The sequence below is a fragment of the Sorex araneus genome, chromosome 1 (genome assembly GCF_027595985.1).
Source record: "Sorex araneus isolate mSorAra2 chromosome 1, mSorAra2.pri, whole genome shotgun sequence".
NCBI lineage: Eukaryota > Metazoa > Chordata > Mammalia > Eulipotyphla > Soricidae > Sorex > Sorex araneus.
Window position 1 is genome coordinate 233,271,433 of NC_073302.1, and position 27,834 is coordinate 233,299,266.

Below are 27,834 nucleotides of genomic sequence, written 5' to 3' on the forward strand. Positions count from 1 at the left end.
GCGAATAGGGTTTTGAGGCAAATCACTGAATTTCCCTGACACAGTTTTTTCATATGTGAAATGAGAGGATAGACCTGTTCATGCAATACAGTGTGAGTTCACACAAGCAGTAGCAGGCTCAGCAACAATTAGACACAGAAGTTACTGGGCAGCTGCTAGTCATTTCTCATCTTCTGGGCAGGAGGTTGATTACAGGGTCCCTGAAAACAGAATGTTCATGACTCTTCTATAAAATTATTTGGCATTTCCATGGAACCTGGACTGGAGCGATAGCACAGAGGGTAGGGTGTTTGCATTGCATGTGGCTGACCCGGGTTCAATTCCTCCATTCTTCTCAGAGAGCCCAGCAAACTACCGAGGGTATCCCGCCCACACAGCAGAGCCTGGCAGACTATCCATGGCATGTTCCATATGCCAAAAACAGTAGCAACAAGTCTCACAATAGAAACATTACTGGTGCCCACTCGAGCAAATCTATGAACAATGTGATGACAGTGCTATAGTGCTTCCGTGGAATCTATGCACATCCTCCCGCATTCCTTTTTACTGAACTATCACAATTTAGAATAGTATCAAAATCATTGTTTTATGCTTTTAGTATTGCTAAAGCTTCTCCAAATTAAATCATCTCCAAATTACGTATATCTAGTACAATAGACTCCGCACCAGGCTGTTTTCACTTGCCGTGGCCCAGAGGGGGATGGGTGAAAACCCTCCTCGCCCCAAGGGACCCAGCCCTGACAGCCAACCTCCACTACCCAACTGTCACCACACTCCAAGCCTCTTTCCGACATATTATAAGACACTTCCTACCCATTTTCCATAATTACCACACCATATTTGTTGGAGTTCATACAGTAGGCAACAAATCATAGACCCCAGCACTTTATGTGGTTCAGAACACAGTCAGGTGTACCCCAGCACGCCCTCCCCCAAAGTAGTCTATACATACAGTGAGATACTATTTGGTAATAAGACGGTATTAAGTAATGGCACATACTACAAAATGGAATAACCTTAAAATATGCCAAACATTTAACAGAAGACCATCCATTATATAGGTTCATTCACATAGAATATTTCAGAATAGGCTTATCTATCATGACAAAAAATCGACCAGTGGTTGCCAGGAGTTGAGAATATGGGGAAAGAATATTAAATGACTTAAGGAACAGAGAGCTTCTTTGAGGGTTAATTGAAATATTCTAAAATTGATTGTGATTATGTGTGTGAGTTAAAAAATGAGATGGGAAATAAATGACACCAGGAAGTCCCAGAAATATAAGAGCTCATTTTATTTATCCCTCCATGATTTGGTAGATGTTGGGGTTGTTAGCACCTTTAAGGAAGGAACATGGAGGCAAATGCCTTAACCCATGTACTATCTCCCCGGCCTCTGCTAACCCCTTTTACCTTATGCCAGTTGTGAATGATGTGGCCTCCATCCCTCTCGGAGAGCCCAGCAAGCTACTGAGAGTATCTCGCACACATGGGCAGAACCTGGCAAGCTACCCATGGTATATTTGATATGCCAAAAAAAGTAATGAGAGGTCTCATTCCCCTGACCCTTAAAAAGCCTCCAGTCACTGGGAAACATGAGTAAAAAATCTCAGGTCTGGGAGGAATAGAGACATTACTGGTGCCCACTCATGTAAATCAACGAACAACAGGATGACAGTGATACAGTGGTCTAGTACAATGTAGATACTGTGTAAATGGTTGCTGTATTGTTTAGGAAATTATGATAAGAAGCCTGTCTGTTCCCAGTACCCAGTACTGTCTTTCTATACTCAGTACACATGCAAACATCTCTGCGTGCAGAAACCCCAGAGGATTGGCTGCCTATAGTGTTTGATGCATTGGGACTAGTTCACATCCAGTGAAGTAGAAAGTGGGGAGGCAACTCATAAGTGACTAATGACAATTGAATAATAAATCATCAAAATGTTAATGATTAATAGCATAGAGAACTGGGGAGATAGTACAGGACTTAGGATACATGCCTCACATATGCCCAGTCCAAGTTAAATCCTGGCACCAGTGGTCCCTAGAGCTTCACTGGGTGTAGTGTTGGAGTTCCCTGGCAACAAAGGACCTATGCAGCACCACATCTTCATGTCCTAGCACACAGCCACCAGCTTTGTTGGCCAAGTATTGCCAGGGGTGGTCTCCAAATCTCCTGAGCTATGATTGGGAGACGATCCCCTCTCTACATACACCCCCGCCCCCAAAATTAAGCAAACAAACAAAAAACAGAGGACAAACTAACTTCAAGAGAAGGGAAGCTATAGAAGATAGTAGGAGCTTACAGGTTCTTGTCAATATTTTAAAATTGAATGAAACTTCTACCTCTGCTCAGGTGAAACAGAGCAATCTAACTAAAGTATCTACTTTCTTTCTGGTAGCTGAAAAAATATAAGGGAAGGGTGGTAAGATTCTCTTACACTAGTCCTGAGCTCCGGTTGGCAGTTGGAGCCATGACTAGCAATTTTGGCTCTTGTGGCAAACAGCGTGCGGCAAACCCTAAAATCAACTTTATAATTCATGTTGTGGCTCACAGATGGGTGTTATTACCAATGCGCCATCTGGTAGATTTCTATTTTAACTATTCATCCTTGCTAACTAGATACCGAGCTTTTTGAATTATTATTTTAAATTTTTTTGACCTCTAAATGTTCATATCTTGAAACAAGATGTTCTAGGTCGTCTTGCCCTTATTATTATTCCAAATTTGAATGAAGATGAGAAAGAAAGTAGTATAACTGAGAACAGTTTCATAAATCCACATTTTTCAAACGTGATATCCAGGGAACAAGATTAACGAAGAAAGTCCTTGCTGATTTAAAAACTGTACACTAGACTACCTGTGAGTGAGTGTCTCAACTTCCAAAACTTTGTCTCTTCCCCCTATGCCTCAGTGGTCAGTTCATGGCATATAATGGGCACCTAATACAAGTGATCTGAAAGCAGGCCAGTTTGGGTGCTAATATATTTCTGAGAGAACAGGTTCAACATCTAGGACAAACTCTAAGATGTGTTGCCAGGGCCTGAATAGAGCCTGGAACTAACTGGATGTACTCTTCCTCTTCCAACATCAATTTTGGGGAGAGAAGATTTTAGCCCTCACAGCTGTAGTGTAAGCACCAAATAAGAATAGTCCCTTGTGGTTCTGATCCATCACATCTGATGTCATCATATTCTGTTCTTGTTTTGTTTTCATCTTGACTGATAAATCTGTCTGTGGACTTGGTAGCGAAGCCAGAGCTGGCTAAGGAATGCTCTGCTTCACTTTTTTCCTTTATTTTTGTCTATAAAATCACTAGTACTAATATCTGAAGCAGAATTTCTTCCTTCCTCTTAACATTTTTATTTTTCTGGTGTGGGGAGTGAGATTGTGCCACGCAACTGAACCACACCCCAACCTCTCCTTTATTTTTTATAAACATCCTTTCTCTTCCCTACAGTTACTTACTATCTCAGAAAGATTTTCTTCCATCTTCTATTTTTCATTCTGTGATATTTATATCTTATGTGCAGTTTTTCCCTTTTTTTTTTTTTTTTTTTTTTTTTTTTTTTTTTTGCTTTTTGGGTCACACCCAGCGATGCTCAGGGGTTACTCCTGGCTTTGCACTCAGGAACTACTCCTGGCGGTGCTTGGGGTACCATATGGGATGCCGGGGATCGAACCCGGGTTGGCCGCGTGCAAGGCAAACGCCCTACCCGCTGTGCTATCGCTCCGGCCCAGTTTTTCCCTTTTTTGCTAATCAGTAATATTTAGTTGATCTGGAGTTGTTTATGTAAAGTCATTCAGAATGCTAAGAGCACAAACATATTTTGAGTTCAGAAAATTAAAAGTGGTATGGATAGGGAAGAAAGATTTCAAAGTTACAGTCAGGCATCAGAAATTGATTTGGATTTACTATGACTTCTTTATTACCAAAGTACAAAAGAGCACAATGAAAAGTTAGCATATTAAATTTCAATTTTAAACAACTGCACTTTAAAAGAATGCTACATTTAAAACACTGGTGGTTTTCAGCCAAGTTAAATATTTGTAACATTATAAGCAAAAGGAAGCATTTTAATGTAGAATGTTTTCTTATTTAAAAAATTTGAGACATCTTGATTTACAATATTGTTCACGATAGGATTTCATGCATACAACATTCCAAGACCACATACACCCCCTTCACCCACTTAGTTCTTTAACTAAGTTTACTAGAGTGGGGTAGGGTGACGGGGGTGCTTGTGGTCTTAGAATGTTGTATGCATGAAATCATATCATGAACAATACCAGTTCCCATGTTCTGTTGCCTTTTGTCATTTGTTATTCCCATACTATGTTTCTTTATAGCCCACATATGAGAGAGGATGCATTCTTATATATCAGTGAGAAAAAGAGTACCCCAAATGCAAATGGCCAAAAGACTTGAGTAAGTCCAAATGGACTTGTAAGTATTTGGGGGAAATACACAATTTATCATTGTCAGTCAAAACAATTCAGCTTTAAAGAAATCAACTCTCATATTTCTATAAATATCAACAAAAGTATGCTGAAGAGATAAAATGTAACCTCATTGTGGAGGCAGCAAGTAACTCCTTTTGTAGCATGAGGAGAGTATCATTGGGTTCAATCTATCTGATAGAAAAATTGTCAAAAGCTTGCTCCTCAAAAAATTAGAAATTGAGCTCCCATTTGATCGAGCAATACCACTGCTGGGAATATATCCCAGAGAAGCAAAAAAGTATAATTGAAATGACATCTGCACTTATATGTTCATCAAAGCACTGTTTACAATAGCCAGAACCTGGAAAAACCTAAGTGCCCGAGAACAGATGACTGGTTAAAGAAAGTTTGGTACATCTATACAATGGAATACTATGCAGCTGTTAGAAAAGATGAAGCCATGAATTTTGCATATAAGTGGAACAAAATGGAAAATATCATGCTAAGTAAAATGAGTCAGAAAGAGAGAGACAGACATAGAAAGATTGCACTCATCTGTGGAATATAAAATAACAGAGTAGGAGACTAACACCCAAGAATAGTAGAAATAAGTACCAGGAGCTTGGCCTAATGGCCCCATGGCCTCACATGCTGGGGGGAAAAGGCAGTTCAGATAGAGAAGGGGATATCAAGTAAATGTGGTTGGAGGACCTGCTTGGGAGGGGAGATGCATGCTGAAAGTAGACTATAGATTGAACACAGTGGCCACTCAATACCCCTATTACAGACCACAACACCCAAAAGGAGAGAGAGAACAAAAGGGAATGCCCTGCCACAGAGGGGGGCGGTGGATGGGTTGGGGGTGAAGGATACTGGATTCACTGGTGGTGGAGAATGGACATGTGCAGGGATGGGTGCTCCAACATTGTATGAGGGAAACACAAGTATGAAAGTGTGTAAATCTGTTACTGTACACTCATGTAGATTCACTAATTAAAAAATTTTAAAAAAAGAAAAATTGTCAAAAGCTTTTCAACATTACTTTTAAACCTGAGTGCCACTTTATTGGGCAAATACTTTTGAGTACCAACTAGGGTTTCTTAATTTATTAAATTATTAAAATTTATTAAAACTAAATTTTGAGTGCCAGGGACAAAGTCCTTCCTAAGGAAATTCTTGCATAACTGCACTCTTGTTTATAAGGATGCTATTGAGTAATTACTTTTTAAAAAGTGAAATATTGAATGCAAGTTAAATGTCAAATAGGACAATTTAGTTAAGCAAATTGTGATACCTTCATGCTATTTTAAATGTTCTGCATACTAAATTTAAACAAGAATATTCACAATATAGTTGCATAAGAAAGAACTAGTCACAGATAAATGAGGTGATTCCAATGTTGTTTAAATATCTGAGCTAAAAAATTTCTACACATTTCATAGCACCTTCAGAATAAAAGGACATTTCCAAAGTATGTTCCAATAAGTTTAGGATATAGTAGTAGTTTTGGTGAAGGAGATTGTCATTTATTTATTTTTATACTGAAGTATTATGATTTACATTATTATTAATATTAGTGTTTATGCTTGCTACTTTACTGTACCACACCCACTGCCATAGTGTCAGTATTCCCCCACCATTTTCCCAAGGTTCCTTTTTCCCTCCCCAAACCACTCCACCTTCCCCCTCCCCCACCCTCCTCAGAAGCATCTTAGGGTTTGTTTCCTTTGGGCAGTGTCTAATCCCTTGCTCTTTTGTTTTTTGTCCTCCCCAGGCATGTTCAGGGGTTATTCCTGGATCAACACTCAGGAATTACTCCTGGTGGGGCTCTGGGGACCATTTAGGACAACAGGAATTGATCCTGGGTTGGCCACATGCAAGGCAAGCACCCTACCTGCTGTTCCATCACTCCAGCCCCTAATCTCTTGCTTTTGTACTTGAAACTCCACATATGTGTGAGATCATCTGAACTTATCTTTTTCTTTTTGACCCACTTCACTTAGCATGATACCCTTTAATTCCAACCAAATTGCAGCAGAACCCAACATCTCTTCATGCTTGTTTCTATTTTTCTACCCATGGATTATAAGTCATGATTATTTATTATTATAACTATAAACTCATTTTAGCTATTACAAAGCACTTTATTGAAAATAATATGTTGGATCTCCACATCCTAATTGGCTAGTCCAGCTCACTTTAGGGAGACACGGAAACTCATAAACTCATAAACTCAGACACATAAACTAAGGAGCACCAAGGAGTTAGTTAATGAAAGTCTGGTTGTTTCTTATAAACAAGAACTGTATTATGTCTACCTCTGTGGTGACACATGTTCATATAGCACCCTTTTAGCAGGGAAAAGACTCCTCAGCTCTGATTTTACCTCTTCTGGGAAAAATGCTGGTCCTTTCCCCAAGTGGTGCATACTCCCATGTGTCATTTCATGGAATCCCAACAACAGTAAACTTGGACCTGGTGGGTGGATCCTTTATGATGGCTGATATATCTCATCACCATGCCTCATTTTATGACACTAACATTTTGTAATTTATTTTCCTGGAACAAGAAACAATTTCTCTTGGAATAAACAACTACAAACAACTTGCTCAGGGCGTGGGTGGGGAGAAACCCCAGTGGAGGGTTTTTCTTATTCTCGAGAATTCTTTTACTGCAGAATTACTTGAAACCTATGTTAAATATTTTTGTTAAGATGGTAAATCCTCTGATGTCTGAGATGCCCAGCATGTCCTTTCTCCTTTCTTTTTGGTGCCATTGTCAGAGATGAGTGCTAGGAGATTTGCCAAGGATAGCATTGATTTCATTACCCAAGTGTACTATGCTGTTTGAATGGTGTGTACTATTACTAAGTAATGATGAATGATTTTTGTTCTTTCCCCAGAATGTCGAGTGGTGAAGTCTACTTCTTACACCAAAATAGCATCATCATCCCGCAGAAGCACCACCAAGAGTCCCGGGCCTTCCAGGCGCAGCAAATCCCCTGCTTCAACCAGCTCAGGTAAAGCAGCCAAGGAGCTTTAAAGAAGCAATCTTATTTCTGACATGTTGGGTACTGAGTGTGTGAAGTCTTTGTTAAAGCACTCGTTCCTTTAGGACTGGCTTGTGGCAAATTCCCAACTTATGTTTGCTGGACTTTTTTTAGTCCACTTTTTGTTGTTCATTGGTGGGTTCTGGTGTTTTGGTGGTCACATCCAGCAGTATCCAGCTGCTCCTGACTCTGTTCATGGATCCATGCTGTCATCCCATTGTTCATCAATTTACTCAAGCAGGCACCAGTAACATCTCCATTCATCCCAGCCCTGAGATTTTAGCAGCCTCTCCTTACTTGTCTTTCCCAATGATTGGAGGCTCTTTCAGGGTCAGGGAAATGAGACCTGTTATAATGTCTGAAATTACACCCAGGGCTTCCCTGGTGCAAGCATGCAACCAGCCTGTTGAGCTAGCTCTCCAACTCTATTAATATGCCTTTTACTCTACTCTCTTTGTGCATGGCTTTGGATTCAAAGCAGTGAAAATGGGTCAGAGCCATTGCAGTGGCTGGAGCCTCTGCCTTGTCTCTTAGTGACTCTGATGCTTACATCAGCAAATTATGTGTTCACAAGATATCCACCTCACCCCTCTTTCGCTCCTTTGTTTATAACACTAGATTAATTCAGTGCAAGGTGTTTTAGATTTCAGATGTAAGGTCTTTTTCAGTATTGGAGGGAATTATTTATTAAATGATAAAAACTATTGAAGTAATAATACATTAAAATGATTGCCACCTCATTTCATGAAGACAGAGAAACAGTTATAAAGAAGGACATAGACATTTAGGTACATTAAGGCTTTCCTTTGAGCTGGGGGGAATGTGTGAAAGTAAGAGATTGGACCACACCCAACATTGCTCAGGGGTTACTCCTGATAGTGCTCAGGGACCATATATGATTCTGAGGTTGGTCAGATACAAACCAATTGCCGTAACCACTATACTATCTCTGCAGCCCACAAGGGGCTTGTTTTAATACTCTCCAGCCTGGATCCAGAGGACTCTGGGCTGTGATTGCAGGGCCAGCCTCCCTTAACACTGACCAGCCATTGAATCACTGTATGTTATAAACTCCATCTTGTAAAATGGTGATGCTATGCGGTAGCCAGGATATGGACACAACCAAATGCCTAAAAATAAATGAATGGATAAAGACATTTTTTTATATATATATACATATATATATGGAGAGAGAGAGAGAGAGAGAGAGAGAGAGAGAGAGAGAGAGAGTGGGGCTGGAGCAATAGCACAGCCAGTAGGGCATTTTCCTTGTACGTGGCCAACCCAGTTTCGATTCCTCCTTCCCTCTCAGAGAGCCTGGCAAGCTACCAAGAGTATCCAACCTACACAGCAGAGCCTGGTAAGCTACTTGTGGAGTATTCGGTATGCCAAAAACAGTAACAAGTCTCACAATGATTCTGAGGTTGGTCAGATACAAACCAAGTGCCGTTACTGGTGCCTGCTCAAGCAAATTGATGAGCAATGGGATGACAGTGATACAGTGATATATGTAGTGAGATATTATACACCTGTAAGAAAAGATGAAATCATGCAGTTCACTATGATGTGGATGGAACTAGATCATGTTAAGCGAAATAAGTCAGACAGAGGACAAATAAAGAAATAAAATAGAGATAGAATAGAATAGAGACATGAAGACAAATAGGTAGTATCGAAAGATAACATTTGGGGAGTAATAAGTATTGGTCTAGAGGTGATATATGAACTATGGTGGAGAGTTGTGGGCATTTTGGTGGTAGGGATTTGTGGTAATTTTATACATTGATATCATTCAATTCTAATACTATTGTAACCTAGTTTCCTCAACTATAATAACAAATTAAAACAAATTTCAAAATAAAAATGGTAGTGCCAAAATTTGTTTTTCCTTACTGCAGGTAAAGTCTAAACATTTCTCAAAGATTTAGAAGAAAGAAGCCATAGTAGGCTAGAGATCTAGAGCAGACAGCCCAACTTGATTCTCTTGGTACCACACTTCCCTAGTAATGTCTCTGAGGACTGTTGGTCTCTAAACAAATCTCCAAGGCCCTCTCTGATGCTCACTTTAGGGGCTCAACATGCACTGCTACTGCCCATTTCCCCCATTAAATCTTCCTGAGACTCTGTCTGGCACTTGAGATGAAGCTTGTTTCCCCTCCCAGCAGAGAGAGAGATTGAGAAATCTTCCTACTGCCTGACACAACTCACTCAGAATGATGGAGCACTAAAATAAGGATGAGGAAAAGGATAAAGGAGTGATGCTGGAAGTTTAAAGATGGTGCATGCCCTTAGGGAACTTGATGACTTTTGCTGCTATAACTCTCCACTCTCAGATTTTGACTAAGAACATAAACCTTGTTCTTTCTTACAGCTGCATAATATTCCATTGTGCATATATGCCACAACTTGTTGATCCACTCATTCATAGTTGGGCATTTGAGTTGTTTCCATATCTTGGGTATCGTACCAAGTGATGAACATAGGTATGCATATATTCTTTCAAGTTAATGTTTTAGTGTTTGGGACATTGGTGTCAAGAAGTGGTATTGCTGAGTTATAAGGGGGTTCTTTCTATTCCTGGTTTAGAATAGATCTCCCTGTTGCTTTCCATAGATGATATCCCAAAATAGTGGATGAGAGTTCCTTTCTCACTACAATCCCACCAACACTGGCTGTTTCAGACTTTTAGATATGTGCCATTCTCACAGGCATGAAATGATATGTCACTGTTGTTTTAATTCACATTTCCCTAATCATGAGTAACAGGAAAGAAATTTTTGCAGCTTACCAGTAAGATTTTCAATGCTTAAGAATCTGTTTTACTTCAGAATTTTTTTGAGTTAAAAAGAATCATTAATCTAATCTTAAAACAATAATTATAAACAAAAATTACTTTACTTTAGAATTAGTTGGTAATAGTAACTATTAGCATCTCTAAGGTTACACACATTTTACAAAATACTTGTGTATAATATTTGGAACTATTCAGTTTTGAAGATTAAAATGGATTGGAGACATAGCCTGAAAATCAGTAGGTTGCTTCAGACAAACTGTTCTATTTCCTATTATTTTCCTGAAGCTCTAGGAAATTCTAGTCAAAACCAGCCCTAACTTGGAATTTGTGGTTAGAAAGCCATACTATATAGTATTTCTATTAAAAAAAATTGGAATACAAATGCATCCTGTGTTCTTTAAAAAAAAAAGTTATCTAAGGTATAATTTCCAGGTCAAAATCAAGCAAATGACATGAAACTTGTTTTGTTTATGTAAGCCTTTTATGTATACAACATTTCAATTTTTGAAAAATTGTCTCTGAAATACATGTCATACAGACATTTCCTGGTTATGTAACAGCTGTTTCTTACCTCTCACTTATTACTATGGCACACTCCTTTCCTCAGATGACTATGTGGAGAGGGTTCCCGGAGCATTCAGTACTCAGCATGTAAAAGTGTGGACCATCCCAATGACCACAAGATCACTTGCTTCCTCCCCCAGGACAGTCTGACAGATGTGTAGTACTCCTGGTATTTCTATTTCTTATGCAAGTGTAACTGTTAATTCTGGAAATGCTCCTGCTTCAGATCGTCTGTGCTGCAGCAAACTTCTGTCTGCTCCAGTCTGATGCTCCTGAAACCAGTGCAAAATGTAGTGAACCATCATTGTCTTCTGAAACAGTAGTATGTTCTGTATTGTTCATAATTAATAGGAACTAGAATGTCGATTGTTGTACTCTGATGCTTTAAATTCTCTCCTCCAGTCCCATCAAGAACCCGACTTTTTAACATCAAGGAATTCCCCCATCATCACTAAAACATTAACCTAAAAAATAGAAACATTAACCTAAAGTTTCAAATAATTTCTACTTTAATATATATCCTACCATATATGTATGGTAGTAGGGACTAAAGTTAGGGTCTGTGCAGTTTTCATGTCTCACAGCCATACATGATAATGCTGTTATCACTTCACTTGTATCACTTGTAGTCCCGTTGATCTTCGATTTGCTCGAGCAGGCACCAGTAACGTCTCCATTTGTCCCTGTCTTGAGCTAGTGCAGCCCAATGATATCTGCTTGCTCCAGGAACAGGAAAAATGCTATTAACCTTATATAAATGTACATGAGAGTTTATATGAGACTTTTAACATTTTTTGGATCCTTCTAGTGAACTCCCAACAGGATGAGAATTTTTAAAAACTTATTTTATTATTTTTTTTATTGAATCACCGTGAGAACAGTTACAAAGCTTTCAGGTTTAAGTCTCAGTCATACAATGATAAAACACCCATCCCTTCACCAGTGCACATGTTCCACTATCAAGAACCCCAGTATATCCCCCATCCCACCTCCCACCCTGCCTGTGTGGCAGATGATTTTCACTTTACTCTCTCTTTACTCTGATTACATTCAGTGTTTCAACAGAAAACCCACTATTATTATTTGGAATTTTCCCCCAACAATCAGACCTGACGAAAAGGCATCATTTGATAATTTGTTTTCTATTGCTGGCTGCAAGAGCAGCCGAGTGATTTTGAATTTCTGGTATTTTAGTAATTAAGTCCAGAGGGATTTCTGCCAGAAGTCGCTGGGTTCCGAGATTAGTTTGTTTGCCTTTGGGACCATGGCCATTCAGGAAAGGAGAAGCTGTTCATGGGCGGCTACTCAGGGTCTCATCTGGGCGGGTTCTGCCCCAACCCCATCCCGAGATTTCCCACGCGCCCCATCACTGCAAACTCATACCTCCGTCCAGTAGGCTCTAAAGATGGTGGTCACCATGCTGCCACCAAGGGAAAAGGCCGAGGGACAAAAACCCTTCCCCTCCCAGGGCGGCACTGGGCCATAGCTTAGTTTACAGTCTAGAAGTATTTCTGCCAGGAGTCACTGGGTTCTGAAATTGGTTTGTGTGCCTCTGAGATCATGGCCGTTCAGGAGCAGAGGAACTGTGCGTGGGCGGCCACTTGGGATCTCAGGATGAGAAATTTTTATCTGTTTCAGAAACAAGGAAGCCCAGGCAGGGCTGGGAGCACCCCTTTGCCTGGAATTACAGAGACACAGTGGTAACTCAGAGCTGGTACCTGGGGCTTCAAAGCTCTAAGCACAGCAGGCTGACAACCCTTGATACTTGTTTCTTCACCTCTATTTATTAGAGTTTGGATCTCCAGGAAGTAGCTAATAAAGCAGCTAGCTGAAGATTGCTGTGTAGAATGTCATAACACTTCGAAGCCAAAACCTAAGTATTCATGGCAGGCATCAGGGATCCAGAAGAGGAAATGATTCAGCCTGACTTCCTTATAGAGGGTAGACTGAAACTTTTTTTGCAATTTAGTGTTAGTGCACAGATAAAAATCCACTATAATTTTTCTCTTTTGTTCTTTATTCATCCTGTTTTTTGTTTTCTGGTTTTTTTTTATTTAAAGAGGCTAGAGGTGGTTTATTAAGGTAAAATGTTCATTTACACATTTGATGTAAGCAAGTGGAGGCCTGTTGGTGCCAGGCATTACTAGGCACTAATAATGTAGGCATGAAAGAAACTACCCCTGCTCTCAAGAAACATACAGATCAATCTTCCTCAATAATTTATAGATAGCATAATTCACATAGCTGTTGAATTATTATTAGTCTCCTTAACAGGAAGGGCCCAGAAAAAAGCAACTAGAGCTAGAAAAAAGAAACCAAAAGCCTTAATAATACCCAAGATGAATAATGAGCCCCTAGACAATTTCATGTCAAGATGTTGAATGTGGTACTACTGAGAAATGGGTAAAATGGGTTTTAATTGCTTCTTAAGGAAACAAGAACATTTTATAAATGAGCAAAGATCATAAGGAATGCTTATTATAGGTTGAATATTAATGTGTCTGTCTTTGAAGCACAAACATCTTAAAAAGTGTGTAATTGAAAGGTGAAATTCTTTTAAATACAGGGAAGTGATATCAAGTATACCTCCAAATAATAATACATTATACACTAATTATATTTCAGTAAGTACAGCTCAATTACACTTTGCTTTACATTGTTTTCTTAATATTAAAGGAAATTTTAAAAATTACATGAGCTCTACCACTTGAGCATATTCCTGGCTCCTGAAATAATTTAGTTGACTTCTCCCTCCTTTCCCACCCCCATCTGTCACCACTCTTCCTAACTCTCCTTTGGAATGAAATGCTGCTCTAGGATCCTCATTCTCTTACAAGTTATAGGAACCTCGTCTCTTTCTTACTGACCTCCCTGCCTTCATCCTCGCCTCCTTATATACACCCCCCCTCACACCCGCCCTCTCACACAGACATCCACCCCACATCCAATACTGATTGCCCAACGTAGTGTCAACTTCTATTCTCAAGTCTTACCTTGTTTTTGCTTTTTTTTTTTGCCCAGTTTTCCTTTCCTTTCCTATATCCCACTTCCCTGGACTTGGCCTCCATCCTGTAAAATCATTGAAATTTCCACCCAGCGTGCCAGGGAGATAGCACTAGGGATCGTGTGTATGTTCTGCTTGCAGAAAGCCCAAGCTTCATCCCTGGGACCACATACTTCCCCAAACTCCACTGAGAATGACTTCTAGAGCACAAAGCCAGGAGTCACCCCTGAGCACTGCCAAGTGTGTCCCACCCAAATGAATAAAATTGCCGCTACTACTTCTCAGATTCTTTCAACTTTGCTGCTAGAAAACTTTCTTTGTCCCTTAAACTGTGAAAAGCCCATACCAACCATTTGGCTCAGCTGACCCCTGTGAAATACAACCTGGTTCCCTCACTCTTTGGAGTTTTCTCTGTACAAATCTAAAGGACAACTGCTTTTGTTGCCCATCATATCATATCAGCCCACCAGGTGGTAAGATCTCAGAGCAGAATATCCTGCCACAGGCCACAGTGCCTTCGTGTGCAGGGTAACATCTGAGTACTTGTTGACTAAATGAATGAATTGAAAAACACTAGAATGTGTTGAAGTTGAATCGATATCCTGAGGTTCAGGGCCCTTTTTGTAAATATTGATGAAACTGTTCCTTCATATACCACATTACCAGCTCCCTGGCTGTTGTCTGTTGAAAGCCAGAATTCAGGACAGGTTTCAACAGCAAACATTAACAATCATGACCCTGTGTCTGACCCCACTTTTTCTGTTGACGTGGACACTTCCCCTTTTTCTTGTACATAGTCACGTTGAATTGGAATCATTGTCTCAGTTTAAGAGAATAGCACTGTAGCACTGTAAATAGCACTGTAGTCCCATTGTTCATCAAGCAGGCACCAGTAACATCTCCATTGTGAGACTTGTTGTTACTGTTTTTGGCATATCAAATACGCCATGGGTAGCTTGCCAGACTCTGCTGTGTGGGCAGGATACTCTCAAGAGCTTGCCAGAGTATCCTTCGAAAAGGATGGAGGAATCGAAACTAGATCAGCCACATGCAAGGCAAACGCCCTACCCACTGTGCTATCCAGTTATTAAGAGAATAGAGACAGAGAAAATCAGAGTTCTACTTCACCAATGAGATGATCATCTATAACAATTAGTAGAGGCAGAGCTATTGTACAGTGTGCAGGGCACCTACCTTAAACATGGCCCATCTGAATTTAGTTTCTCACACCCTATGTGGTTCCCTGAGCTCTGTCAGGAGTGATAACTGAGCACAGAGCCAGGAGGAAGCCCTGAGCACCACCAGGTATGGCCCAAAAGCCAGAAACAAAAAAGAATTAGAGAAAGGGCATCTTTTCATTGTCTGCTTTCTCAATGACAATCAACTGTTTTTTTTTCTTCTTCTTAATGTAGCAGGCAGCAGACAAAAAAAATATTAGTAACTATAGCCTCTCCATAGGGCTGGTGCAATAGCGCAGCGGGTAGGGCATTCGCCTTGCATGCGGCGGACCGGGTTCGATTTCTCCACCCCTCTCGGAGAGCCCGGCTAGCTACCAAGAGTATCTTGCCTGCATGGCAGAGCCTGGAAAGCTACCCATGGCGTATTCAATATGCCAAAAACAGTAACAGCAAATCTCACAATGGAGATGTTATTGATGCCCACTCGAGCAAATTGATGAGCAACAGGATGACAGTGACAGTGACAGTGACAGCCTCTCCATGATCAGCCAGTGTAGGAATGGTTAACAGGACCAATGAGATCTCCCCAGCAACATTTCTAAATCACCACCTCTAGAAAACAAAAATGGCAATCATACATTGTAAACTCATTTTTTGCTGCACCCTTACAAGTGCCCTATCAGAAACAAATGAGCCCATTAGTGCAAAAAAGAAGGTAGGAAAGTGGGAGGAGATGTCATATTGGAAATAAGGTGCTTGCCTTGCTTGCAGCTGCACTTGGTTTGATCCCCACCACTAACTGCATATGGTACCCTGAACAGCACCAAGGGGCACTCCTGAGCACAGATCTGGGAACCGAACAATAGCTTCTTTCAGCGCTGGGTGTGAAAGAAGAGGAGAGGGGAGTTGAGGAGAGGGAAGGGGAGGAGAGGATATGAGAGGAGAGGGGAGGGAATGGGAGAGAAGGGGAGGGGAGGGGAAGATGGGGAGGGGAAGAGATTAGTATGTTCAAAAGTAACTCACCTTATAATTCACTATCCTAGCTTGTATTTTAGGACCAGTCTGAAAATTTTAAATCCTTCATTTGGTCTCTGAGATTTTAAAATAAAACTGGAAAGAGAAGACACCCTTTAAGTTCATAGAGGGGTTGCTAAAATTAACATAAACACAAGCTCAAAATCATGTAAAGAACCAAAAACTTCCAGCCTAGGTGAACACCATGGTGATTATGAACTAGAAGTAGATGGGGAATATGAGTACAGGATCTTCAGAAGTGGTACAAGAACTTTGATAGTGTGTGGTGAGTCTTATAAACAGAGTAGGTAAGCTATGTCCCCAGTTCTATGTTATTGTAAACCAATGATAAAACAGTAGAAAAGAGAAAAGATTAAAAATAGGAAAAATTTATTTAAAGAAGCAAGGAGTTCATATAAGTCAATCTGATGTTTCCCAAGTATAAGCAAGTGGACACTGTGTACACCAACTGGCTGATGTAGGAGCCTTTGCAGTCATGACTTCAGGAGTGAAATAGAGTCCAAGCATCTGAAGGAATTGTATGAAGGAAGCAGTGAGATAGTTCCTTTGTGAGGAGTAATTTGCTGTGACCAGTTCATGCTATTGTGTCATTGATGGGCACAAGGAATAAGGATGGTCATGTTTTGGAGGACTGTCCACACTGTTTTTCAGAAAGGCTGGACCAGTCGGCATTCCCACCAACAGTGAAAAATCGATCCTTTTTTCCCCACATGACACTGCAACACCACTTCTGGGAATATATCCCGAGGGTGCAAAAAATGCACAGTACAATGACATCTGTACGTATGTGTTCATTGCAGCACTGTTCACAATAGCCAAAATTTGGAAACAACCCAAGTGCCCTAGAACAGATGACTGGTTAAAGAAACTTTGGTACATCTACACAATGGAATACTATGCAGCTGTTAGGAGAAATGAAGTCATGAAATTTGCTTAAAATGGAGAGTATCATGCTAAGTGAAATGAGCCAGAAAGAGAGGGACACACATAGAAGGACTGCACTCATTTGTGGAGTATAGAATAAGATCTATATATGAGACTGATACCCAAGGACAGTAGATAGATACAGGGGCCAGGAGGATTGCCCCATAGTTGGAAGCCTGCTTCATGAGCACAGGGGAGAAGGCAGATGGAATAGAGAAGGGATCGCTAAGAAAATTATGGCTGGAGGAATCAGTCAGGATGGGAGATGTGTGCTGAAAATAGATAATGGACAAAACATGATGACCTCTCAGTATCTGTGTTGCAAGCCATAATGCCCAAAAAGAGAGAGAGAGTATGGGGAATATTGTCTGCCATGGAGGCAGGGGGAAGGTGGGAAAGGAGGGTATACTGGGGATATTGGTGGTGGGGAATGTGCACTGGTGGAGGGATGGGTGTTTGATCATTGTGTGATTGTAACTTAAACACAAAAGCTTGTAACTATCTCACAGTGATTCAATAAATTTTTTTAAAAAATAAAATAAAATTTCATAATTCTAAAAAAGGGATGATCATGTTAAAAATAAGAGAAGGGAATGGACCACAGATGATAGATATCAGTTCTACAGTTGATCTGTAGTCTGTTGGGGTGAGCCTCCCAGGTGATGTTCTAGGGCTCTGTAGTGCCAGAGTCCTAAAGGACCACCTACATGGTGCTTAGGGATTTCCTGTACTACATCCTGAAAAGCTGTTAAAATATAGTTCTCAAAGGCTTCACTAAAGCCAATGTCATAGAATACTTTGCCTATGTTTTTCTCTATGCACTTGATGCATGTAAGTTCACATCCAAATCTTTCATTCATTTTGGATTATTTTAGAATATGAGATTGTGATCTAACTTTAATATTTGCATATAGACACTTATATTCCCAGAATAATTTGTTGAAGAGACTTTCCCTTTCCCTGTACTTGGCTTCTTTATCATAAATTTAATGTACATGTATATGTGATTATTTTTCTAGGTTCTATATGCTATTCCATTGAGTCATGTGTCTATTTTTTGACCCAAAGCCATGCTGTTATATTACTGTTGCTTTGTAATATAGTTTGTGGTCAAGGAATTTGATACCTTTTATCTTTACAGTATACAGTCCTCCACTCTGCCACCTAAGCTATCGAAGGGAGCATGATACCTCTCATCTTTACTTTTCTCAGGATTGCTTTGGCTTTTTGAAGTTTTTTTTGTGGTTTCTTGAAAATTTCAATAATGTTTTATTCTATTTCCTGAGAAATTTCTTTGTAATTTTGTTAAGAATTGCTTTGAGTCTATAAAATTCTTTGAGTAGAAATTTAAAATGGCTAACTTTCTAACCCATAAAAACAGAGTATCTTTCTACGTTTTGTACTTTCTTTTAGTTCTCTTTGCAGCATTTATAGCATTTATTGCATAGACCTTCCACTCTTTTGTAAGCTTATTCCTATGGCTTAATATAAAGAATTTCTTAACAAAGTCATCCCACATTAACATTATTTTTAGCTAATTTTTAATTAGCTATAGTAAATACATGGCAAACACTATATGTTGGCACTCAGGAACATCCAGCATTACAGGAGAAATCTCAATAAATGTGTCAAACTTGCCAAACTTGGAATAGTATGATTTATTCCACCAGTTTGTAATCACAAACTAAAGTATATTCTGTTTTCTAGATATTAAGAAAGCATTTGAGAAAGTTGCTAATGCTTTATTAGGTGGCTAATAACAACAATCTTAACAGACCTCTGATGGCTAAGAACAAGTAATTCCCATTTTTTTTAAGTGTGTTGTATTCAAGAACACTTGCTTGTAAGTACTTGTTTGTCACATGAGATTCACTTATCCATAAAGAGAGCAACCCAGATAGAAGTATTAAGCTCAGTTACTTTCAATAAATGAGGAAAATCCTAGCATCCCAGTGATGAAAGAATCCTAATTGTTCTTAGCCCTGAAGACATGGGACAAGAGCCCTGAACACGCTATTAGGTGCCAGGACAAGTTACTAATGAAAAAAGTGTGCAGTTCTTTTAGTAAGACATGAAAACCAGAGCCAGTTCTAGCACTGTCACATTCCAGCTGTTTGTGTCATTGGCTAATTTCTCCAAGATTCAGTTTTCTTATCTGAAGCAGGAAAAATTGCACCAATCTACAATACAAAATTAAAAAAAAATCCTTTCTAATCTCTTTTTCTTCTTTTCTTTATTTCTGCATTCCCACCCTCCCCCCGCCCCCCGCCAAACCACTACCACCACCACCACCACCAACACCCATTCCCATACACACACAGATTAGGTGCTTCATGGTATATTCAGTGTAGAACTGTAGTTATGTAAGATGATTTGGTTCATACTGGTCCTTCTCTAGCCTTAGTCCTCCTCAGCCAACCACTTCCTATTGTTTTATCTCTAAATTGTCTGCAATGGTTCCATTTATCTCCATTACCATTGCTAGAACCAGCTCCAGCAACTCTCACCCTAGGACCTTTTAATGTGACTCATCTTCTGCCTAGACATCCTCAGAGACACCTCACAGTGTCCTTCTTTAATCCATTCTTGAGAAGGCAAATACTCTGGAGAGCTTTTTTTAAAAATGCAAATTTGACCCTCTGGCTCCTGCTTAAAATAATCCAGTAGTTTTCTCATCACCCTTTGGCTAAAGCCCAAACTCCTTAATGAGAGTTTCCAAGCTCTGCCTTGCACAACCCCAGACTTTCTATCTAGCCGCATCCATGAAGCTCTGTATCTCCAATTTCCCTTACCTGCTGGACTAGCTCATTTGGGTCTCTTACTGCTTCACATAGCCGCCATCCTCTACACCTATTAGGGTCCAGGTGGTGTCTTCTCCTTAAAACACTTTTCCTTCCTTGATCCTTACCCTACTGAACAAAATGAGCTCCTACTTGTACATTGGTTCTGGCTTCATTACTTGTTACCCTGTCTCTAGTGCATGGGCTAACAGCGTCTCCATAGGTTGTTTGGATTCTAGTAGCAAGACCCAGGACTTTCCCTCCTTAAATGCTGTATTGTGATTACTAGTTTGGTGCCTGCTGGCTAGAAGGGGAGTAGGGGGAGGTAATGGTGAAGAGTTCAGTCTGGATTGTCTTGCTTGGATTTTGAGCTCTGCTCCATATGTAATGTTTTAAATGCCTCAGTTTTCTCTTCTGTAAAATGATATTGTCTGCCTTGTAGCTATTGTAATAGTTAAATGAGATTATATCATTGTCACTGTATCACTGTCATCCCATTGCTCATTGAATTGCTAGAGCGGGCACCAGTAACATCTCCATGTGAGACTTGTTGTTACTGTTTTTGGCATATCGAATATGCCACGGGTAGTTTGCCAGGCTCAGCCGTACCAGCAAGATACTCTCCATAGCTTGCTGGGCAATCCAAGAGGGGCCGAAAAATAGAACCTGGGTCGGCCGCGTGCAAGGCAAATTCCCTACCTGCTGTGCTATCACTCTAGTCCATTGCTAAATTAGCTAACAGTACATTGATATTAGCTACTAATAGTGGTGTCCTACATCCATCACATCTACCAATAAAGAGAGTTCATGGAATATGACAAACATCTTGATGTGACCAAAGATAGCTAAAAGCATGCAACATACAAAAAGTAGTTAATTTATTTGGGAAACCAGTGAAATATTCATTGGGTTCCATCTCAAAAGAGCTTAATAGGCTGAACACAGACCTTGCATGCCGAAGGCCTGGGACCAATTCCCAGTATCACATGGTCCCCGAGCGTTTCAGGAGCAACCCCGTAACACAACAGAGCTGGGAGAAGCTACCAAGACTGCTCGGTCTGCATTGTATATGTGCACATGTTCTAAATTCTGTTAACTCTTTCTTGTCCCATGAACATGTCTTTGATAAAACTGAGGTTTATGTATAATAGCTGCTTACTAAATGAAAAGCTTTTTGCGTTGTTTTGTTGAAATTATGATATTTCTAAGGCTGTTTTACTGGGCATACTCTTTCTCTTTATTTGCCATAACTTGATAAGGGTAGAATCTCAGAAGTAAAAAAAAATAATTTGTGTTTTCTTTCACATTCAATCTTTTTTGGGAGATTAAATCAGTATAGCCTTTAGGTAATGTATGTAAAACATACAGTCATAAAACTTGTTTTCCCATCAATTCAACCACATCTCTTGTTTTATCTGACTAATAGGTACTGCTGCACCCAGCATTTCTTTTGCCCTAGTCCAGTTCAGACCCCTATCCATAGAGGCAGCTGGCTGCAAAATCCAGGGTCAAAAGCTTGAGCATAAAGTTTATTCAGCAAAAACAGGGCTAGAGAATGCAAGCAAATCAAAACGTTCCCAGGACTTCCAGCTGAAATCACACACACACACACACACACACACACACACACACACACACACACACGCCTTTTTTACAAGTCCCCAACTACATTTCAACAGCAAAAGTAGAAGTCTGCTTTTTGCTGTTTTGCTGTTTTCTGGATTACTGATCGGTGGTCAGTACAAATCACAGCTAGAATTATGTGATTCAGTCCTGTTAGGGAACAGTGTAGCATGGATTTTTAAAGGTCTTTGGAGAAGATGACAAAATAGGGAGCTTCCCACTTTCATGGGCTCCAAATGTTAGTATGTGAAAAATCAATAAACATTGTACCTTGCCTCCAAATTTTGTGAGGGTGTGCTTATTACCTCGGAGCCACCAGACTTTAGAAGCGTTATTGTCATTTTGATTTTCAGATGAGTCACTGGGTTTCTTGCCCCCAGAGGCACTTTATTATGATTCAGTGCTAAGTACTGAAAGGGCTGGCTTCCGGAGTTAGTGGTGTCGGGTGGGGGATGCAGTGGCTCTGCGTTGGCATGAGGCTTAATTGACACCTTTGATGTAGCCTAAGACAGAACCCGCACCTCCCACTGCTGCTGGGAATACGTCAGCCTTACGCAGAAAAGGCATCTGCTGATGAATCCTGCATCTCATTCAGCCTGCTCTGGGAGAAGCCTTAGCCATCCTTAACTAATCCAACGCCTCCCATTTCCGCGGGTGCTCGGCTTAGTGCTGAAAAAGAATTTCGCCTCTTGCTAGTGTCAGGTCAAACACTGTGTCCATGTTAGAACTCATAGAAGGTAAGTTTAAAATGCATTCTTGCTCTCCCTCACGGAAAATGCTTGTTTTGCACCCTTGAGATGTGTGTGTCTCATTGCTAATTTGACTTCATTGACTGTGGATATAAAAGATGTTAAAAATGGTGTTTTTACAGGTAAGCAGAGACCTTCTGTGTCTTATGTGGTTCAGTGTTTTGTCAGTTCTTAGAGGTACAGCTCTTCAGAGAAAGGAAACGTTTACTTGAGATCTGGAGTTATGATGTAATTTAATGAAGAATTTTTATTAAAGTCTTGAGAATTATCTAGAATCCTGTGATTTTGCCCTACTTGAAAAACAGCTTTAATTTTGAGTGTAAAAGAGACACATTTTAAGGAGGTCCTGAGTATCACTGTCAGTTACTTTGTCCTGCTAAAGACAGGTCCTTCACAGTGAGGGCCAGTGCAATATCGTCTAGGACACAGGGGCTGCAGGAACTTTGAGAAGTAAGTTCTGACCCACAAAAACGTCTGTATGACCTATTTTAACAAGTCATGGGGAATCTCACTTGTGAACTGCTCTAATATTTACTACTCCAGGGTAAGACAGGGAGGCTAAATTGAAGAATCAAGGGTGAACCCCACTGAAATGTGTCAGGACCTTTACCATATTTCTAAAGTCTCTCCCAGCTCTGTTGAAACCATCATTAATAATTCACCAGGGAAGTTGTAAAAATACACGGAAAAAAAGATTTTTATGTAACGGGCTGCTATATTAAAACTCAGGGCTCACAGTGAATTTCTACAGAAGGTTCATTCCCCAAGGCTCTCTTTCAGGACTGCAAATAGAAAGGTGGCTAGAATTTTAGCAAATATTCCTTTATAGTTGTTTTGCTAAATCCTCGAAGAGGATCTGTCATGAAACTTCTTTGACATATCTTTTTTCCTCTCTCTCTGTGATTCTTTGTACTTTCAGTTAATGGAACCCCTGGTAGTCAGCTTTCTACTCCGCGCTCCGGCAAGTCGCCCAGCCCATCACCCACCAGCCCTGGAAGCCTGCGGAAGCAGAGGGTAAGGAGATGGGCAAGCACCCGGTTGTTGTCTGAACCTGGGTGCAAAGTGGCACAGGTGCCAGCAAGTAGCCTTGTCATGATAGTGCTGTTTGTCTCTAAGAAATAGCCAGTCCAGGATAGGAGATGAAGCACTCAGGACTTCTAATTTCTCTGGATGGTTGTTCACATTGGAACTCTGAGAGGAATAATCACTTGCTTCATTCCTTTCCAATAGGCCATTCTTTTCTGAATGCACTAAGATCTCATTGTCACACGTTTGTCAGCTTCTTAGTTGAACAAAAGTTTCATTTGCCAACATCAGCAGGAATTATCAGCCTTCCTTAAGGAAGGAATAAGAAAAGTGCCATTGCTGGGAGAGTGAGCCACGGTGATAAGTTGGTAGCATAGAATGGTGGCCCAGAGCTCAAGAAACGTGACACAGGGGAGGGGTGCATACGACATGTGTTTTTGTGAATGAAACTCACATGGAGCACATTTGCTTTCATCACTACTTGCGATTTTTTTTTGGGGGGGGCGTGTGGGGGCTTCTTGTGTAATAATGGAGAAGTTGACTGACCTTGGAGAGCAAGGTAGCAGTTTCTTTTTTGGCTTCTTTATGCTAAGTCAGTGAGGGGAGATTAGCTCTTCCTTCAGGATGGAAGAATTACTATTCTTATCCTTCCAGCATGTATTGTTGGTTTTTTTTTCTGAAGCTGCATGGCACAAAGAGAGATGGGAGAAGGGATGGAGGAGGAAGGCGCAGTGGAGGATATGGAAAGTCTGCAATGACCCTTATTTTAGAAGTGAGACGGGAAGGAAAGTGAACTCTTCAGAGACTTTCTGAGGAGCTCACCCAACACTTTCATACACCAGGGCTCTTGGGGTACTTCTGAACCCAAAGACTGGCTTCTTAAATTTGGTTTCTTTCAATATTAGATTTATTTAATTTTATTATGTTAGAAAATAATCTTATTTTACCAAAAGTAATATACATAGAGAAATGTTAGGGGAGATAAAAAGAGAGATTGAGAAGAGAGGGGGAGGGATGGAGGAAGAGAGGGAGGGAGAGGGGTAGAGAGATATTCAGGAGAGAAATGGGCTTCTCCAAAGTGGAAAAAACTTTCACTCTAAGATTTAATATAAGGCTTTAAATTCAATAATTTTAATTGCACCCAAGATAGGTTCCTCATCTTCAAGAATCCTCAGGTCTTGTCAACATACCATGACCTGAAAATGGACAGATACTTGGTCAGGCCCACTCTCTTTGGAATCTAACTCGTCAGATATCAGGTTGTGTTGTCCCGCTCCATGGAGTCTTCTGCCCTGAGCATTAACTTATTTTGGATTAGGCAGTGAGGCATGTGGTTTGGCTCTTGTCCTTCCACTCAATGGCCATGCTGTCTCAGAGAAGTCTGTTATCTTCTCTAGGCCTCAGTGGGAAAAACAAGTAACACTCCTCCCACCAAAAAGAGGTTCTTTCCAAATAGAAACCCCAATTATTCTTTTCCAGTCCCACTGGAATGTTTTCACTATGGCTTTCTTCTTGGCCACAGTCTAATTTGGCATTTGGAAATACAAGAATCATTAGCGAATTGAAAGACTTAGTGAAGAGAATTGGCTGCATTCCTTTAATCTCCTAAAGATCTATTCTTGCGTGGAGGGAGAGGGTAGTGGCCTGATTCTCTTCTATTAAACGTTTCCCGGAAAGACTCCATCACCGCAGCAGCTGTGAGCTGTATCACAGAACATCTTGCATAGAACAGTTGCTTTTGAAGTTTATACTTTACAGAGTATACCTAGCCTAGAAATCCCTCTTTATCCTTTCAGCTAATTAAACTCAGATTTAGGTTTTCACACATGCTTAGTTGTTTAGATGAAATTGCAATGAGTCTCTAGTACAAACTCACACTTTTCTCCCTGCATGCTTTGTGAGGACAGACCCCCATCTTGCGGGTGGAAGGGGCTTTGCTCAGCTCCATTTGGTTGGCAAAATTGAGGCTAAATTTTACTTCTGCTCCCTTGTAGCCTCTGATTCATTAAGATTTTGTTCAACTGAGGCAGAAAATTTCTATCTAGCTGCTAGCAGCTGTGCAGCCAATGACTTACATAATTAACATTGCCCGCACTTGGGAAATGATTATAAAGGATGTTTTCCTTAAAGATGTTTCATCTTGTCATTTAAACCACCAGTGTAAGGGCTCAACTTGAGAGGGAAAAACAATCCCTTTTGTTTTAGGAAGACAAAGGGTTTATCACCATCTGAAAACAGTTATTAAACACATGTTGTGAGCAGAGTGCTGGATAATTCAGAGATGGTTCAGTTTCCTGGCTTTTGAATTCAGGCCATAAATGAACATCCTCCATCCATGTACCATGTCAGTGAGTGGAGACATTCCCAGCTGCCTTGGAGAGGGGAGCTTTCATCTTGGTGTGGTGGCAATGCATCAAATAACCCCTCCCAATTAAAATGGGTCTAGAAGATCCCTAAAAACTGATCCTGTTTCAAATTTGGTTACTGTTCTTCTCAAATGGTTGGCTATATTCTTATGCAGGAAATACTGAAATAAGTGAGAGATGGCAAGTGCTAAAAGTAGACACATCAAAGAATAAATTAACTTTCTTTTTTGTTGCAAATTGGAAAACAGTAGCTACTTCTATTTTTCCTTCTGTGTTGCCTAGCAACATGGCCAGAAAAATGAGTTGATTGCCCCACCCCCAGCGCGCACGCGCGAACACACACACACACACACACACACACACACACACACATACACACACACACATACACACACTTTGTACCCCATTTTAAGACACAGGACAAGAGTTATGTTTTAGGTGTTTGGCTGTTCTTCTTAAATAAGAAAATCTATATTTTCCCTTTATATTATGATGACTTAATCAACTGTTTCCTTGAATATATATTTTTATGTTAAGTTTTCTGATGTTTTAAAACAGTCCAATACAATGAGAGTCTGCATGCCAGCCATTTTTCTTTATTAAACTGTGGTCATATACCAAGCACCCTCACTATTTTTCTAAACCTGTTTTTTATATTGCTGACTAGAAGCATTGGGCAGGTAACAGAGGCAGGTTTGGGGGGCCTCTTTTTCATCTGCGAAATTTTGGGGGTTCATTTCTTAATCAGGTAGAAACGAGTTGCGTTGTGTAGGTTGAATGAAGTTTCCCATTAATCTCCCACATCACTGACTTTCATAGATTATGCGATCAGTCAGATGATGTGAGGAGTGGGTGGTACAAAATCAAAAAGAAGCCAAGAATCTAGACACTGCAGATCTGAGCTGGTTGCCTGGCTACCAACTGAGAAATCTAGTAGCAAAGATGGGGTAGAGGAATAAAGAAGAAGGTGATGGGTGAACGCTTGAGGAATAGGGAAGAACATTGGTAAAGACAAGTCAAGTTTGTATTCTTTCTGTCTTCCAAACATCACATTTTGAAAAGACAGCGTTTACTGGGTTTGGGCTGGAGTTATAGCACAGTGGGTAGGGCATTTGCCTTGCACGAGGCCAACCCGGGTTGGATTCCTCCACCCCTCTCGGAGAGCTTGGCAAGCTACCTGTGGCATGTTTGATATGCCAAAAACAGTAACAACAAGTCTCACAATGGAGACGTTACAGGTGCCCGCTCCAGCAAATCGGTGAGCAACAGGATGACAGTGACGGTGACAGTGAATAATGGGTTTATGCAGTGTACAAATGTACCACATGAGCTGCTGTGTACCAGTGCATCACTGCTCAAGCTCAGTATTGCTGGAAGCTAATTTAGGCACCTGATATATTATTTGTTGAGGCCAGCACAGTTCTGATCAGCCCAGAAAGGGAAATCATTATTCAGGGGAAGCATTGCCAGGGTATCTATTAGCAAAGTTGGCTGTTCTTGCCAGTAAGTCAAATATGCATCTTTGTTTCCCTATGAAGGTGGTTTCTCAATTATGTTTCCTCTTAACCAAATATTGTGACTCTAAGACACTGAATAACATTAGAAAGGAAGGAATCTTTTGTTGTTGTTTTGTTCTTGTTTGGTTTTGGACCATGCTCATCTATGCTCAGGCCTTACTCTGGCTGTGTTCAGGGATCACTCCAGGCTGGTCTCAGGGAAACATATAGGGTGCCAGGATTGAATTCAAGGCAAACACCCTACCAATTGTACTGTCTCTCCAGTCCCAGAAACCAAGGATTAACCTTAGGCAGTATTGCTCCACTCCTTAGGAAGCCACAGGGCACCCAGGAATGCCAAGTAAACAAATCTATACTGCCCTTCATCTTACAGGACCTGTATCGCCCCCTCTCTTCGGATGATTTGGATTCAGTAGGAGACTCAGTGTAAAAGAAACAATGGAGCAATGTATATGGTTTGTGATTGGGTGAAGGTTTCACATTTCTTAGCAAAAGTCTAACAGCAAAACACACAAAAGAGTTTTGCATATCACGAAAGGAGAAACCCCAAATCATATAAAAATAAATAGGTAAGCATTCCATATTTATGATGTCAATCCTGGAAGGAGCTTTTGAGAAATCCCTTTTCCACTGATTTGATTGGGGGAAGTTTAAACACACACTGGCTCAAATGCTGAGGCTTTTGTGTAAGACCTGATTCCAGATAAATTTCATATATGCACCCAATATTGAGTAAAAGAACATGGTAATGACATAGACTCAGAATCATGTCTTTGGA

At 40.4% G+C, this 27,834-nt stretch overlaps 1 protein-coding gene across 4 annotated transcripts in view; it reads left to right on the forward strand.

Annotated features, from left to right (window-relative positions):
• DCLK1 (doublecortin like kinase 1) overlaps positions 1 to 27,834 on the forward strand; it is a 372,695-nt gene that overhangs the window by 259,397 nt on the left and 85,464 nt on the right. For all 4 annotated transcript variants that reach the window (XM_004604525.2, XM_055131489.1, XM_055131485.1 and 1 more), the window contains exons 5-6: positions 7,350 to 7,466; positions 23,067 to 23,161. In XM_004604525.2, the coding sequence (XP_004604582.1) occupies positions 7,350 to 7,466; positions 23,067 to 23,161 (212 nt within the window). The remainder of the gene's footprint in view (positions 1 to 7,349; positions 7,467 to 23,066; positions 23,162 to 27,834) is intronic.